General features: G+C 45.7%; 1 protein-coding gene across 1 annotated transcript in view; it reads left to right on the forward strand.

Annotated features, from left to right (window-relative positions):
- Positions 1-68: 68 nt before the first annotated feature.
- PTGER3 (prostaglandin E receptor 3) overlaps positions 69-12,911 on the forward strand; it is a 33,203-nt gene continuing 20,360 nt past the window's right edge. The window contains exon 1 of the mRNA XM_080407033.1: positions 69-4,440. Within this exon, the coding sequence (XP_080263159.1) occupies positions 3,607-4,440 (834 nt within the window). The 5' untranslated portion in view covers positions 69-3,606. The remainder of the gene's footprint in view (positions 4,441-12,911) is intronic.

A 12,911-nucleotide genomic window follows, 5' to 3' on the forward strand; every position in this document is an offset into this window, starting at 1 on the left:
GCAAGAAAGGCAGTATGTGCACTTATGTGGCCACACATATCCTAAACTTTCATACTGTTCTCAATACACAAGTACTCAATATTTTTTTATTTATGCAGCAGCACGTTTAAAATAAGCTTTTACAAAATTTCAGGGTATTTTCTTCTGTACATGCTCTATATCTTTTCAGAAGGTTTTTAGAGGAAGCAGTAAATTTGAGTTATTTTGATCTCTGCCTCAAAATACAAAGGCACAGCAACTATGGTAGTGTTTGTATACCTCTTATAAGTGACACAAAATGCTTCTTTCTAGTTACTGGATCAGCAGGTAAATTCAAACCAAGCTATTAGAACTAAACGTGGTCTGTCTCTGGTCAGACGCAAAGCTAGATTAAGCCCAGGCAGTAAAAAGCTGTGGGTTTACTGTGGTAGGGTGTTTATGTGGGTTTCGGGGGGCAGAATTATCTCCAGTGGCCTAGCAGTAAATTTTTCTCTTTCACCAGAAAATATTTATATATTTAATATTGGGGTCAGATAAATTGGTGCGTATAGAAATAAGCAGGTATTTCTGTGCAGCTTTATCAAAGATCGGTGAAATTTGTAATGGCAAAGGAGGAAGTGTTGATTAGGTTAAATTTAGGGCTTGTGCTTTTCTGAGAAAAAACTAAATACGTTTGGGAGCGGTAAATAGTGGGTTTGCATAAGCATTCTTCCGTGGTAATTGAAAGCTAGAAAGTGATTTTAAATAAAAGCAAGACTAGCCTTTAATTTTATGTAAATTTGGCAACAGAGTAAAATCCACTGCTGAAAAATGTTTCTTGTTTTTATTCAGATAGATAATTAATAATAAAAAGATTTAAAAGTACCTGTTGGTACATCTTGGAACAAGATTGCTTCATTTCGATACCAGGTAACTAACTCCCTCGCACTGTTGTCTGATACAAGCAACCATGATGAATGAGTGCAAATTAAATAGATGCTGTGATAGGTGTTACTTCTTTACTTAAACTTAGTTATAATGAACTACTGCCAGTTAGCTGTTTTACCAAGAAGTCTGTATAATTTTCATCCTTTTCCAGTGCATTAGGCATTTGCTTATTTGCCATGCCTTACTCTGTAGGGAGGTGGCATGTTTGCAGCATGGGCTTGTGTTGATGGTTAGCAGGCTGGTGTTATAAATGACAGCATTTTAAATTCGGCAGCACTATCATCAGTCACCTTTAGGGAATAATTGAGCATAAATAACACTTTAATGAAAAATACTAACATTGAAGACACTTGAAGCCTTTCTAATTTTCAGTGGAGCACAAATATCAAGTATGGCCAGATAACTAAATAGTAATAGTGTATTATACCTGATGCCTCTCATTCAGGTATCAGAAAATGCTTCTTAAAAGTAAATTCTGGAAATCAGGAGCTGGCCAATGGACTTTGGCATTACCGGGGTAGTACAGGATGTGAACGGCGGGGTTAGGAAAAGTTATTCTCTGTAACCACTTCACATTAGCTGGTGACCATGACATTTTGCTGTTGTCTCCCATTAGGAATGACTCAGTGCTCAAGTCCTTCCCAAGCTGGATATCAGCTGAGTTGCTAAGATCCTAAAGTGAATATTCTTACACAGAATATAAAAATATAAAAGATATTATAAATGTGAGAAAAAAGCTTGACTGAAGCCGATACAAGTTTTAAGGGGCAGGGTAGTCCCACATCCCTTCCAGTCCCTGTAACACACCCTTTATTCCTCTTGGCTAGCGGCAACTTCTCAGGATCAACCTGACTTTACGATTCCTTTCAGTTTGAGGAGTTTCTCTGCTAGGGATGCTACCTCTGCTTGAGTCCTTGTGCTGTAGCTTTCATGTGCTTTGGGGGAAGAAACTAGCTAATGTTTTTAATCAATTCCATAGTCCGTTCTTGGAGCATTAATCAAAATGTATCACTGGTTATAGAACTTCCTGTCTAGAATTCCTGTAACACAAAAGGAGATTTTTGTTTATAATGAGAAGTGAGCTAATTGGGCGTTTGTTTCGGGTTCTGCTTTGTTGCTTGTTTGCTTGGGTATGAAAGCATAGATACTTGTGCAAACTTTTCCAGAATGTGGACAAGGGAGCAATGCTTCTGTAACACTTCAGCTATGAGAACAGCTTTGAGCAAAGTCCTGCACAATTTACTCATTTTACCTGTCCTCTCATTAGCAAAATGAATTACTTTTATTGAAAAAAGAAGTTGCTTGCACATGCATTTAAAAAAAAAATAGTCCATAGAGTGCTTCATACTCAGTTTAGAAGATGGAACTAATAAATTGATGCTTTCTCATAGGCTGGTGATGGACCCCATCCAGAAATAACACACAACTAAGCTAACAGAGAACATTCCCATTGTAAAATTGGAGCACAAATAGCAAGCACAGCACCAAGAGATGACACAGAAACTTTCCAAATGGCAGAGGGAGAAGGCAGAAGTTGTGTCCTGAACTCCCTGTAGCTCCAGACCCATGAGTCAATGTCAGAATTGAAAAGGGGGTGAGGTGGGGGGTATTTTCCCCTCACGCTTTTCCAGACTGAGTACTTCGGGCTGTGCGCAGTCCACCTGGGCTTGGCATGAATGTTGTTCCCAGCACTAGAGTTTGCAAGTGGCATCCTGATGTGTATTTGCACGATTAAAGTCTGGGTTCCTTCGTGCAAGGACAGGCTGCACACTTTCTGGAAAGGAGAGGAATTAACAAATAAGCCACAGCTCTATAATGCGTACAGCAAGCCGTAACTTCTAATACGGTTCTTATTTATGAGAAGCATGGCTCTTCCCATTTCATGGTTTAGCCTGCTCACACTTGGTCACACCAAGTAAAACCTGAGTAGGGCAGTATTTTAAATTAGGCTGAGTTAATGGCACTTTTAACCTCTGAAACTTAACACTTCTTAACTCTGCTTTCACAGGTAAAGTGAGTTAAATCCCTAGCAGTAGCAGATTATATAGAATAACATTAGAAATTCCTGCTCGTAAGCAAGGAAAGTATCCTAACGTGAAACAAGGGTTTGTAACAACATTTAGTGCTGGTTTTCTGACTAGTTGTTCCCCATCTATCCGTTGCCTGCGCGGCCAGGTCCCGCTGAGCTCCTGACACGAGGGCAGAGGGAAGGGAAGGTGAAGAGGCTGGAGGTGCTCAGGCCCTCGGCCGCCTAGTAGTTAATTTATTTATCTGTGCTTCATCAAGCCAGTTATGGCCCGAGCACAGAGAAGGGGCTTGGCGGAGCCCGAACTCTGCTAATAAAGAGTTCTGGGAGTTGAACAGCAGGAAAAGAAAGGAGGCAAACGGCAGAGGACGGGCTGGTGGCGGCTGCCCCTCAGGCACGGGAGGGCCCGCTCGCCTCTCCCGCAGCCGCTGGGCGACCGGCCGGCAACCGCGCCGGGGGAGCCGCAGCCCCGGCACCGAGGGCCACGGCCGGGGCTGAGGGGGCCCGGCCTGAGGCGGGTGCCGCCCCGCCCGGCCCCTCAGGGCGGGAAGCGCCGTCCTCCTGCCGCCCGCCCCCGCCTTGTAGCGGCTGCTGCGCGCCGCGCCGCCTGAGCGCCGCTGCCCGCCATGGGCCGCCCCCTCGGCCCCTCGCCGGCGCCGCCGTAGCCCGCCGGGATGAGCCGCTGGCCGCAGTGCCAGCGCCACCCCAACGGCACCGAGCCCGGCGCCATGGGGCAGCGGGGCAACGGGACGGGGCGGGCGGCGGAGGGCTGCAGCACCGTCTCGGTGGCGTTCCCGCTGACCATGATGATCACGGGCATCGTGGGCAATGCCCTGGCCATGCTGCTGGTCTCCCGCAGCTACCGGGCGAAGGACAGCCGGAGGAAGCGGTCCTTCTTGCTGTGCATCGGCTCCCTGGCCCTCACCGACCTGCTGGGGCAGCTGCTGACCAGCCCCATCGTCATCTCCGTCTACCTGTCCAACCGCGCCTGGGATGCCGTGGACCCCTCGGGCCACCTCTGCGCCTTCTTCGGCTTCAGCATGACTGTCTTTGGCCTCTGCCCGCTCTTCATCGCCAGCGCCATGGCTGTGGAGAGGACGCTGGCCATCCGCGCACCCCACTGGTACGCCAGCCACATGAAGACGCGGGTGACGAAGGCGATGCTGCTCAGCATCTGGCTGGCCGTGCTGGCCTTTGCCCTGCTGCCCATCGCCGGTCTGGGCCGGTACACGCTGCAGTGGCCCGGCACGTGGTGCTTCATCAGCACCGCCGACAGCCGGCTCACCGGGAGCCTCTTCTTTGCCTCCGCCTTCGCAATCCTGGGGCTACTCTCCCTCGTGGTGACAGTGGCATGCAACCTGGCCACCATCAAGGCCTTGGTATCACGTTGTCGAACCAAAGCGACTGCGTCGCGCTCCAGCAAGCAATGGGGGCGAATCACCATGGAGACACTGATCCAGCTCTTGGGGATCATGTGTGTCCTCTCAGCCTGTTGGTCACCGCTGCTGGTAGGTCACTTGCCGCCCGCCACGGGCTAACCTCAGGCGTCCGCCCTCCCTCTCGTCGGGCAGGAGGTGGGGGGGGCACCAGCCATTCAGGTCCCTCACGGACAGCGTGGCCGTGAATGGCCCAGAGGGAAGAAAGCGGGGATGGGGACAGAGCCCGTGGGATGTCAGGTGTGGGAAGCTGGCAGGAGAAAAGCTGGGGGAGGCCCGAGAGGGTAGCCAAAATGCGGCATGTTTGGAAAAATAAGACAAAGGAACTGAAGTCCAGAGGAAGGGCGTTGAGGAAAACAAGGGTCTTGCACAGAGGAGAAGGGCAGGATGCGAGGAGATCATGGGTCTGAAAGCAGGGTGCTGAAGTCGGCAGTGCTCGTCACGCGGAGCCATAGGTACCAGGCAGATTTGGAGGGGGGCGGGAGCGGCTGGGCAGGAGCGGGCACCGGCAGCAGGGAGGACACACTGTGCCCCTGCCCGGCACTTTGTACCTGCTCGGCAGCGCCCTTGGGGTCTGAAGGTGACAGGACAAGGGGAACCTAAACTGCTTGTGCCTCATTTAGAGGAACCTGTGAAGAAGTTTCTCAAGACCTTACTGTGGTGGAGCCCTGTGCTCATGCCATTTATGATTTTTTATTTGCTCCTATCCTGTAGCAAAACTTACTTCAGTGCTTTATGAGAAAAGGTACAACTTGTGACTTTGAGAGTGCCTTCTGGTTTTCAGCAGATTGCTCGCTGTGTCTTACTTCAGGCAGCATTCTGGGCTTCTCGTTTCTGGTGTTCTAGATGACCCTTGCATTTCTTTCCACTATGTTGTTATTCCTCACTCATGCCCTTTCTTGTCAAACTGAGGCAAACCCCTCCTCGTGATTTAGCCTCAGTCCACGTCTCTTTCTGCCATGTGGGACAAGGGCACACCCGGGAGTCCAGTACCCCATGTACAAAGGCCAGCTTATTCAGAGGATAGTATGAGTTTTAAAAAGTTTCTGCTTGGGATTCATAAGCAGAAAAGGGCTGAAGTAGTGGTAATGTTGGAAGTTATGTGAAAGGTACTTTATGGCCGGAGGACTTTTCTTCCTTGTTGCACATCAAGAAGTTGAGCTCTTGTAAATGAGGCTGTGACAAAAGTAATGGCTGACAATGATAACGGTCGATGGGGATGAGGTAAAAATAGCAAACAATTTAATTTAGTAATGTTATCCTTGTAAATTAATTAAAATACCATCAAACCTCCAAAATAACCCCACCCCAAAATAAGTCAGAGGCTATAAGTTAACTTTCTAGAGATCATTAACAGCTTGTGACGGAAGTAAAATACGAAACCACACTGAAAACTTGGTGAGGGCAAAGAATAATGTTCTGCTCCTCAAACCCCAAGGAATGTTAGATCTGAGAAGTTAAACAGGAGACTGCCCTGTCACTGTTTCTGTGTCACTGCACATGGATTGCCTGCAGTCCGACGCCTTGGCTGGCCGTTAGCGTTGCTGTGACACCTCCTGCTGCTGTGTGCCATTAATTCCAAAGGGGACATGCTAGGATTTCTTTATTTTACAGAAGTTAACTGTTGTATGCTCGTCCATAGTTAAACAGTTGACAAATTTAACAGGCATTTATTAAATGAAGGCAGTGTGCTTGCCTTTCAGCCCTTGCTTTTGTAGCCTTTCCGTTGGGACGTGGGTTCTGCCCTGCCCTCCGCAGCTGAGGCAGCAGGACCCACGCTGCTGCCTCGACCAGCCGAGGGGCCATGGAGCTGTTGCACCTGAGGGTTCAAGCAGCCTTGTGGCATCAAGAGAAAATCCCCGAGATGAGGGACATTTTTTCCTCTTCCTTCAAAACCTGAGTACTAAGAAAAATCAGCGGGGCTGCAGGGATTCCTCTTGGTGGTTTGCTTCCCATGGCATTTTTACAGATGTAACAGTCGGAAGTCAAACTAATACAGCTGCCCCTGCTCTGCTGAATGGATCTGTGGGAAGTGTTAATGGGATGAGTCAATGGAGCAAAGCCCAGGTCAGAGAGCCCATTGTAAACAACGCTGACACCTCCAGAAGACACTCGGGGAGCTGGTAAGAGAGAGCAGGGCCTCTCGGAGGTTTGGCCACGGAGGGTGAGCTGACTCCTCCTGGCAAGGAGCCTGACTCTCCGAGTCAAATGCAGGGCTAGCTGAAGAGAGAGTGGTTGGCAACTCTTTGTACCCATTTTACAATCGTGTGGAGGACTGCTGCCCCATGGGTGACGCAGCCCTCATCCGGAGTGAATTTGTAAACAGGTCACTGCCCTGTGCAGCAGCAACGCTTGAAAGCATGTAACTTGTTCCGTGGAGTTCTGCAGCTTTTCTCTGTTGTCTCATTAGCGTATTCTCCAGCCTTCGTACGCTCAAAATTGAGTCACAACTACAGAATCGTTTTTATGCATACGCTTCAGCTTTTTCTGTACAACTGCAGAGTACGAATTCGGAATAAGAGGCCAGATTTTTGGAAGAGTGACCATGGAGTAATGCAAGTATATTTTCAGTGAAATCCAGGTTGTAGAACTTATTTAACCTATGGCTGCATCATTTAGCAGTTGTAAGAAATTTAGTTGAAACAGCAATCCAGGGACTTTCAAAGGAGATTTTAAAATAATATTTTTAAAGAAATCTGAGTTTTCTAACTAACGGAGTCTGACAACTGCTACTATTAAGTAAACAATGCCCTTTTGCACAGACAGTATTTTTAGACTTCATCTGTTGATGAAAATGACAAAATCAAATGTGATTTAACAGAAAAGTGAAACTTCTGATGATAGTTGCAGTGCTCTAAATGGCTTAATGAAGCATCCTGTCTTTTCTTGATTTATGCTGGATTTGGCAGAAGAGAGGAAGTGCACACATAAGGCAGGCATTGTCTCCTTTTGTTGTGCACTCAGGATCTTACTTGAATTCAGCATGGAGAACCTGGGGTAAAGCTCCACTTAAATAAGATACTGCTTTATCATAAGTGGTTTCCAGTTCACACTAATCTTTTTATTTTGGTGCTCAACTGTGGAGCATAATCATTGAACTAAACTGACAGCGGATTGAAATGAGTCTGAGGAGGACTGAGAAGAAGCTATTTCTTGGCTGCAGAGAAACACCAGTGCAGCACAAACTGCAGTTCTCGTAATAATTCTTTTTTTAGAGCTCCAGGCTACAAAATTATTCACTCACAGAGTTGTTTCAAGGCTATTTAAAGTCAAAATGCTCAGTTATTCTGCTGCTTTTCCTGTTAAAATACTTCTCCTTAACCCTCCTAACAGAGATCAAATATATTCTCTTCCACAGGCATTTTTATCAAAAATAGGTTATTTTGTAAAAATTTCAAATGTGCAAAAAGCATAGTTATGGAAAGCACTTAAAGGAGAAAAAAAGACAGTGGTATCACTGAGTTGCAAGGAAAAAACGGCTCCTTTTATGTGAGTCAGTCTTCCCACTAGTGCTCCGTTACCGTCTGAGGCTGGAATAGCCACCAGCTTCAAAACTGCCCCAGTGTACTGATGATTTCAGGTTGGCCAGAAGTCTGGATTTTGCTGGACTGTATTTGTCTAGATAAGGTCACAAACAAGTGGTGAAAATTAGACCAGGTTTGTTGGAATCCCACTAGACTTGGATGGGACCTTGTAAGGATTCCCTGCATTATTATCCTTCTGTAAACATGTTCTTATTAAAGTCCTCAGCCTTCTCCTGTAATTCTCCAAGAGGACTGCAGATTATTTCACGGTTGTGTATTTCTCAGAAGCGGAGAAGTGATTTGCTGGAGGTTGCTCTGCCAGTGAGTGTCCTGTGGGGTGGCAGATGAGCAAGCAGTGCTGCCATGCAGGGGGCAGCACGGCCTTGATGTGGAGCCAGCTCTGAGAAGCAGCTCTCCCCAGGACAGACCGATACCTCTGTGGTCCGTGCACACCAGGAGGTGTTGCATTGCCCTACCACAAAAGGGTTGCTGAGAAAGATAGATCATCAGGTGCCGTATACCATAGATCCTTTCTGGATCTGTCAATCTGATGGATGAGCAGCTGCAGCGAGGAGGTGATCCCAGGTTCAGGTGGCACAGATGCCAGACCTGCCCTCTGTAGCCTCATTGGCTAGGCTTGCCTTAGCTTTGCCTGCAACAGGCAGTACTTCTACTTTAAAAAAGAAATCCAGGTCCATGCTAGGCAGTGGGAAGCTCTCCTTCAGAGGTCCACAGGCAGGCTGTAATGGCAGCTGGCCTGCTTGAACTGAAGTCTTGCGTTCTGCCTCAGGTTCAGCAGAGGCAGCAGAAAAGGGTCCTAAAAATTTGATGAGGCAAAATTACAATTCTGATTTTAAAACAAGATGGTATATGGCCATAGGTACTGTTAAGTCATTACAAGAAGAAATTATATCCTTGCCGTTGTGGCTTTCCATGGTTCACTCACCACATCCACTGTTTGTTTTTCATCGGGAGGATCCTCTGTTCCTTCTACATGTGACAGAATTACTTAAGCAACAGATTAGAGCTAATGGGAGAGGAGAAGCAGTGCAAGAGGCTAAATCCTCCTGTCTTTATGATACATAGCAAACATGTTTGGGGTTTTGGAAGCTATCTCAAGAAAAGGTTTTGCAGTCTGGGATCAGGAACTTCCCGTCAAGATTCTTACCCCATGTTCCAGACCAGCTACTCAGCTCTTGCTTGGCTGGAAAATGTGCACCTTTAAGCACATCAGCTGTTTTGTTCTCCATCTTTTACTGCAGATAGCAGCAGTTTCCAACACAGTTTTTAAAAATAGAAAAAATATCTTTGGGAAAGTTCTTGTCTTTTTTTTCTTTTTTCTCCTAGCTACAATGTGAAGAGTTTAGAATGAACTTCCAATACGATAGTAAGCTGCCTGGGAGTCCCTGAGGTAACACAGGCTGCCCATGTAAAGTTAAGCTAGTGGCATTGTATCACCATGATGGTTGCTAGCTGGGGAGCCTGCGAAACGACCCTGAAAAGTTCTTGTGCACTACAGGCCAACTTTATTCAAAATACTGTAAAGATATCTCACAAAAGGCACCTTGTCTTTGGTTGTAAACTTGAAAACCAGAGCAGTGGAAGTTTAATGTTACTATAAAACTACATTCAGTGGTAACAGTAAATATTTAATAACAGTTTTAGCTAATAGAATAAAAACAATTATCAACTATATTACTATATGCATTGTGAACGAAATTTTTTATAGACATAAATTGCATAGTCCCATTGACTTTATTATGTTGTTCCTTTACCTTTGGCAATCTTTCTTTCAATTAATTTAGAAGACCAGTACAGGCCATGATAAACAACCTCTAAGGCCATGATAAACAACCTCTAAGGATATCAAACAAATAAAATTTCCAGTAGAGCAATTGTTGGTCCAACAGATATTCCAGTAAAGGAATATTATGTAATAAAACCATAAATAAGCAGCAGTTGTCTGCTTGGGAAATTTATTTTATTAGCCTGATATTTTTGTAGCGCCATGAGTTCACTAACAGAAGAACAAGGCAGCAAGGTCTGCAAAACAAGGGTCACTGCAGAGCTCCCAAAGGAAGAGCTAGGAGAGCTGATCTGGGAGAAAGTAACCCGAGTGCTGGGAACAACAAATGTGTTGTTTCTGTTGGCTTGTAAGGTAGGCACAGCATATTTACACAACGCTGCTACTCTTCACAGCATGGTAGTGCTGCAGTCCCCATCAGGAGGTGGGTTGTGCTGGTGGGCACAGGAGGCAGATGATGTGGGCAGCGTAGACTGAGCTGTGACAGTGACAGTATCCTCAGCAGCCAGAGGTGGCAGGGGAAGTATTAGGATTGTGGTTGTGTGGGTCTGGTGCACAAGTGGCTGTTTGGTGTGGTCTGGATCTGTATCTATCTCTATTTTTAAGAAGTTCTACCTATTTTCATTTTTATTTAAATTAAATGTAGTAGATGGAATCCTTAACTTCTTCTATTTAAAGAAACAAAAACAATTCTACTTTGCTGCCCTGCCTTCCAGACTCATCTAAGCCTTTCCAAGGTCAACACATGGTTATTGATCTGGCACCCAGAATATCCCTTTGAATGGAAAAATCTTCCCCTGTAGCCTCAGCTCCTGGTCACCCTTGCTCTGGCCCAGTTTATGGGGACAGCAGCAGTCCAGATGTGACCTTTCTGGGTGACACTCCATTCTGAAGACAGCCTTCGGTAGGAAAGCCTTGGCTGGGATTACTCGGCTTGTGTTGCTGCTGGTGCGGGTTGGCTCGGTTCTTTTGAAAAGCTGAAGTCAAGATGTTGGACAGGGCTGTGAGTAACTGACCGCGAGTCTCAGCCCTCGGGCTGCTCCCTGCATTTGCAGGGCTGGCGGCTGGTTTATTTAGTGTGTGCTACCCCTGACCTTTGCAAAGGCAGTGAATTAGGTGTGCATCAGAGCCATCATGTATAGGTATCTATAGAATCATAGAATCGTTCAGGTTGGAAAAGACCTTTAAGATCATCGATCTTCTTGACATATGCAGTAGACACATCAAAATGTGTGAACTTACTGCATGTCAATTCTGCAGGATTCCCAGACAGTAAATTCAGACAGTCAAGGTCTTCAGGTCATGCCCAGAAGAGATTTGCAAAGAAAAGAAGGACCCATCCGGGGGAGGTCAGGTGCTGGATAGCCCTGTCCTCAGAGTACCGTGCAGCACGCAGGCCCTTCCCTGGCTCCCCAAGTGTTGCGGCCCTTCATGCTGCCACGCTTCAGCCTGTGCCCAGCAAGGGGGCCTGCTTGCAGCCTCCTGACGTACGTTATGAAGCATTATGAAGCACGCTCAGTCCTCACATCAGCTCTGCCTTTTCCTAAAGTGCCCAAGGGCTTCGTTGTGCATCACAGCCAGGTGTAAGCCCACAGGTATTTTCCCTGTTACACAGCTGCTACACACATTGTTGGCAGCAAGTTACATGGCAAGTGCCTGCTTGAAAGGCGTTCTGATCCCTGTGTTTACGGGCTGCTGGAAAAAACATTGCAATACAAAATCCAGTGTAGCTTATCTGTAGAGAAGCAACTAAGAGCCTCTGAAGTGTTGTATTTTTAAGCAGTTGTAGCTGGTACAGAAAGCTCAGGAGAAAACTTTAGACAACAGATACTGACTAAACTATGGAAAATTATATCTATCTGACATCTTTCAAAATGTGATTCATATTTCCCATGGTTCTATATTAGTGTATGAGAGCATCACAGCACCAGCTTTGCTGAGCTCTCTCAGCAGTTATTAAAAAAATGAAACAAAACAAAACAAAAACAAAAAAAAACAAAACCACAAAGGGAAAAAAAGGGCTTCTCTCCAATTTTACCTGAACAAGCAGCAGCCTGATAAAAACCCCAGCACTTCTGCAGCTTGAGCACTCAACTGCAGATCCCAAGCTGGGTTCTTTTTCAGTCACAGGTTTTCTGTGCAGCCTGCAGCAGCCCTGGGCAGTGCCTTACCTTTCTAGTCTGTAACAGGGGCATAAAGGCGTCCTTGTGTTTTGAGGCTCATGGCATCAGTAGCTGTAAAGCAAGTTTATGACTTCATTTGGGAAATGAGGACGTACAAAGTATTCTTGAGCTGACTGAATCATTGTAGTGCATTTTTCAGTTTCTAAGTCTTTTGGAGATTGTAAACCTTGTAGCAACCCGTAAGAAAAATGGATCCTCCCTGCCGCCTGTACCATACCAACAGCACATATCTCACTGATGCTTTGAAATATGAGTGATAAAATTACCTTAAAGTACAGGTTTTGGGGTGAAAATATTAATCAAAGCTGCCTCCTCTTTGTCTTTTTCTGAATAAATGAGTGACTATCGCTGACCAGTGCTTATGTTCTGACGTGTGCCATCCACCCATGGCAGGACCCTCATAGCCCTAACTAGTGTTGTAAATCAAGATGCTGCCATGCCTGATGGCATTTAATCTTCAAAAAGATCAACCTGCATGTAGCTTTTGGCTCCCAGACTAGAGCTTGCTGATCTCTGCTGTGAAGTATGGGAGACATCAGTTCCAGAAACTTCTACATGTGTGAAACATTTTACAGTGGAAGTAGTGTCTCTGTCGTGCCAGTTTGGATGCTGTGGGAAGCAGATTCCTAAATATATCACTTGTTCATGGGGAGCTGAACTGAGGGGGAAAGGAAGGAAATATCAGTCAGGTTGAAACAAGATGCAGTCTGTGGCTTTTGACAAGAGAATAAGATTATTTGTTTCCTGGTGACTTAAAATATTTTCTTGACTCCTAGCCCAAAACACCTTTGTTAAACCTTTTCTTTTAATTTGGCTCAGTTTGCACACAGAATAGTTTACGTTAAAATCAAAGTCTTAAAATTTACAAGCTGTGGAATAAAACAGCTTTAAAAAAATGAAGATGTTTTTGTATCTGACATTCTTTTTTCTGACATTTACTGTTTGTAACATAATTTTGAATAGCTCTATACATCATGAGTTATTCAGCTGTTCCTTGTAATTGTGATAATATGATAATGATAAAATGAGTGT

Source organism: Falco punctatus (genome assembly GCF_963210335.1).
Source record: "Falco punctatus genome assembly, chromosome: 11".
NCBI classification, from domain to species: Eukaryota; Metazoa; Chordata; class Aves; order Falconiformes; family Falconidae; genus Falco; species Falco punctatus.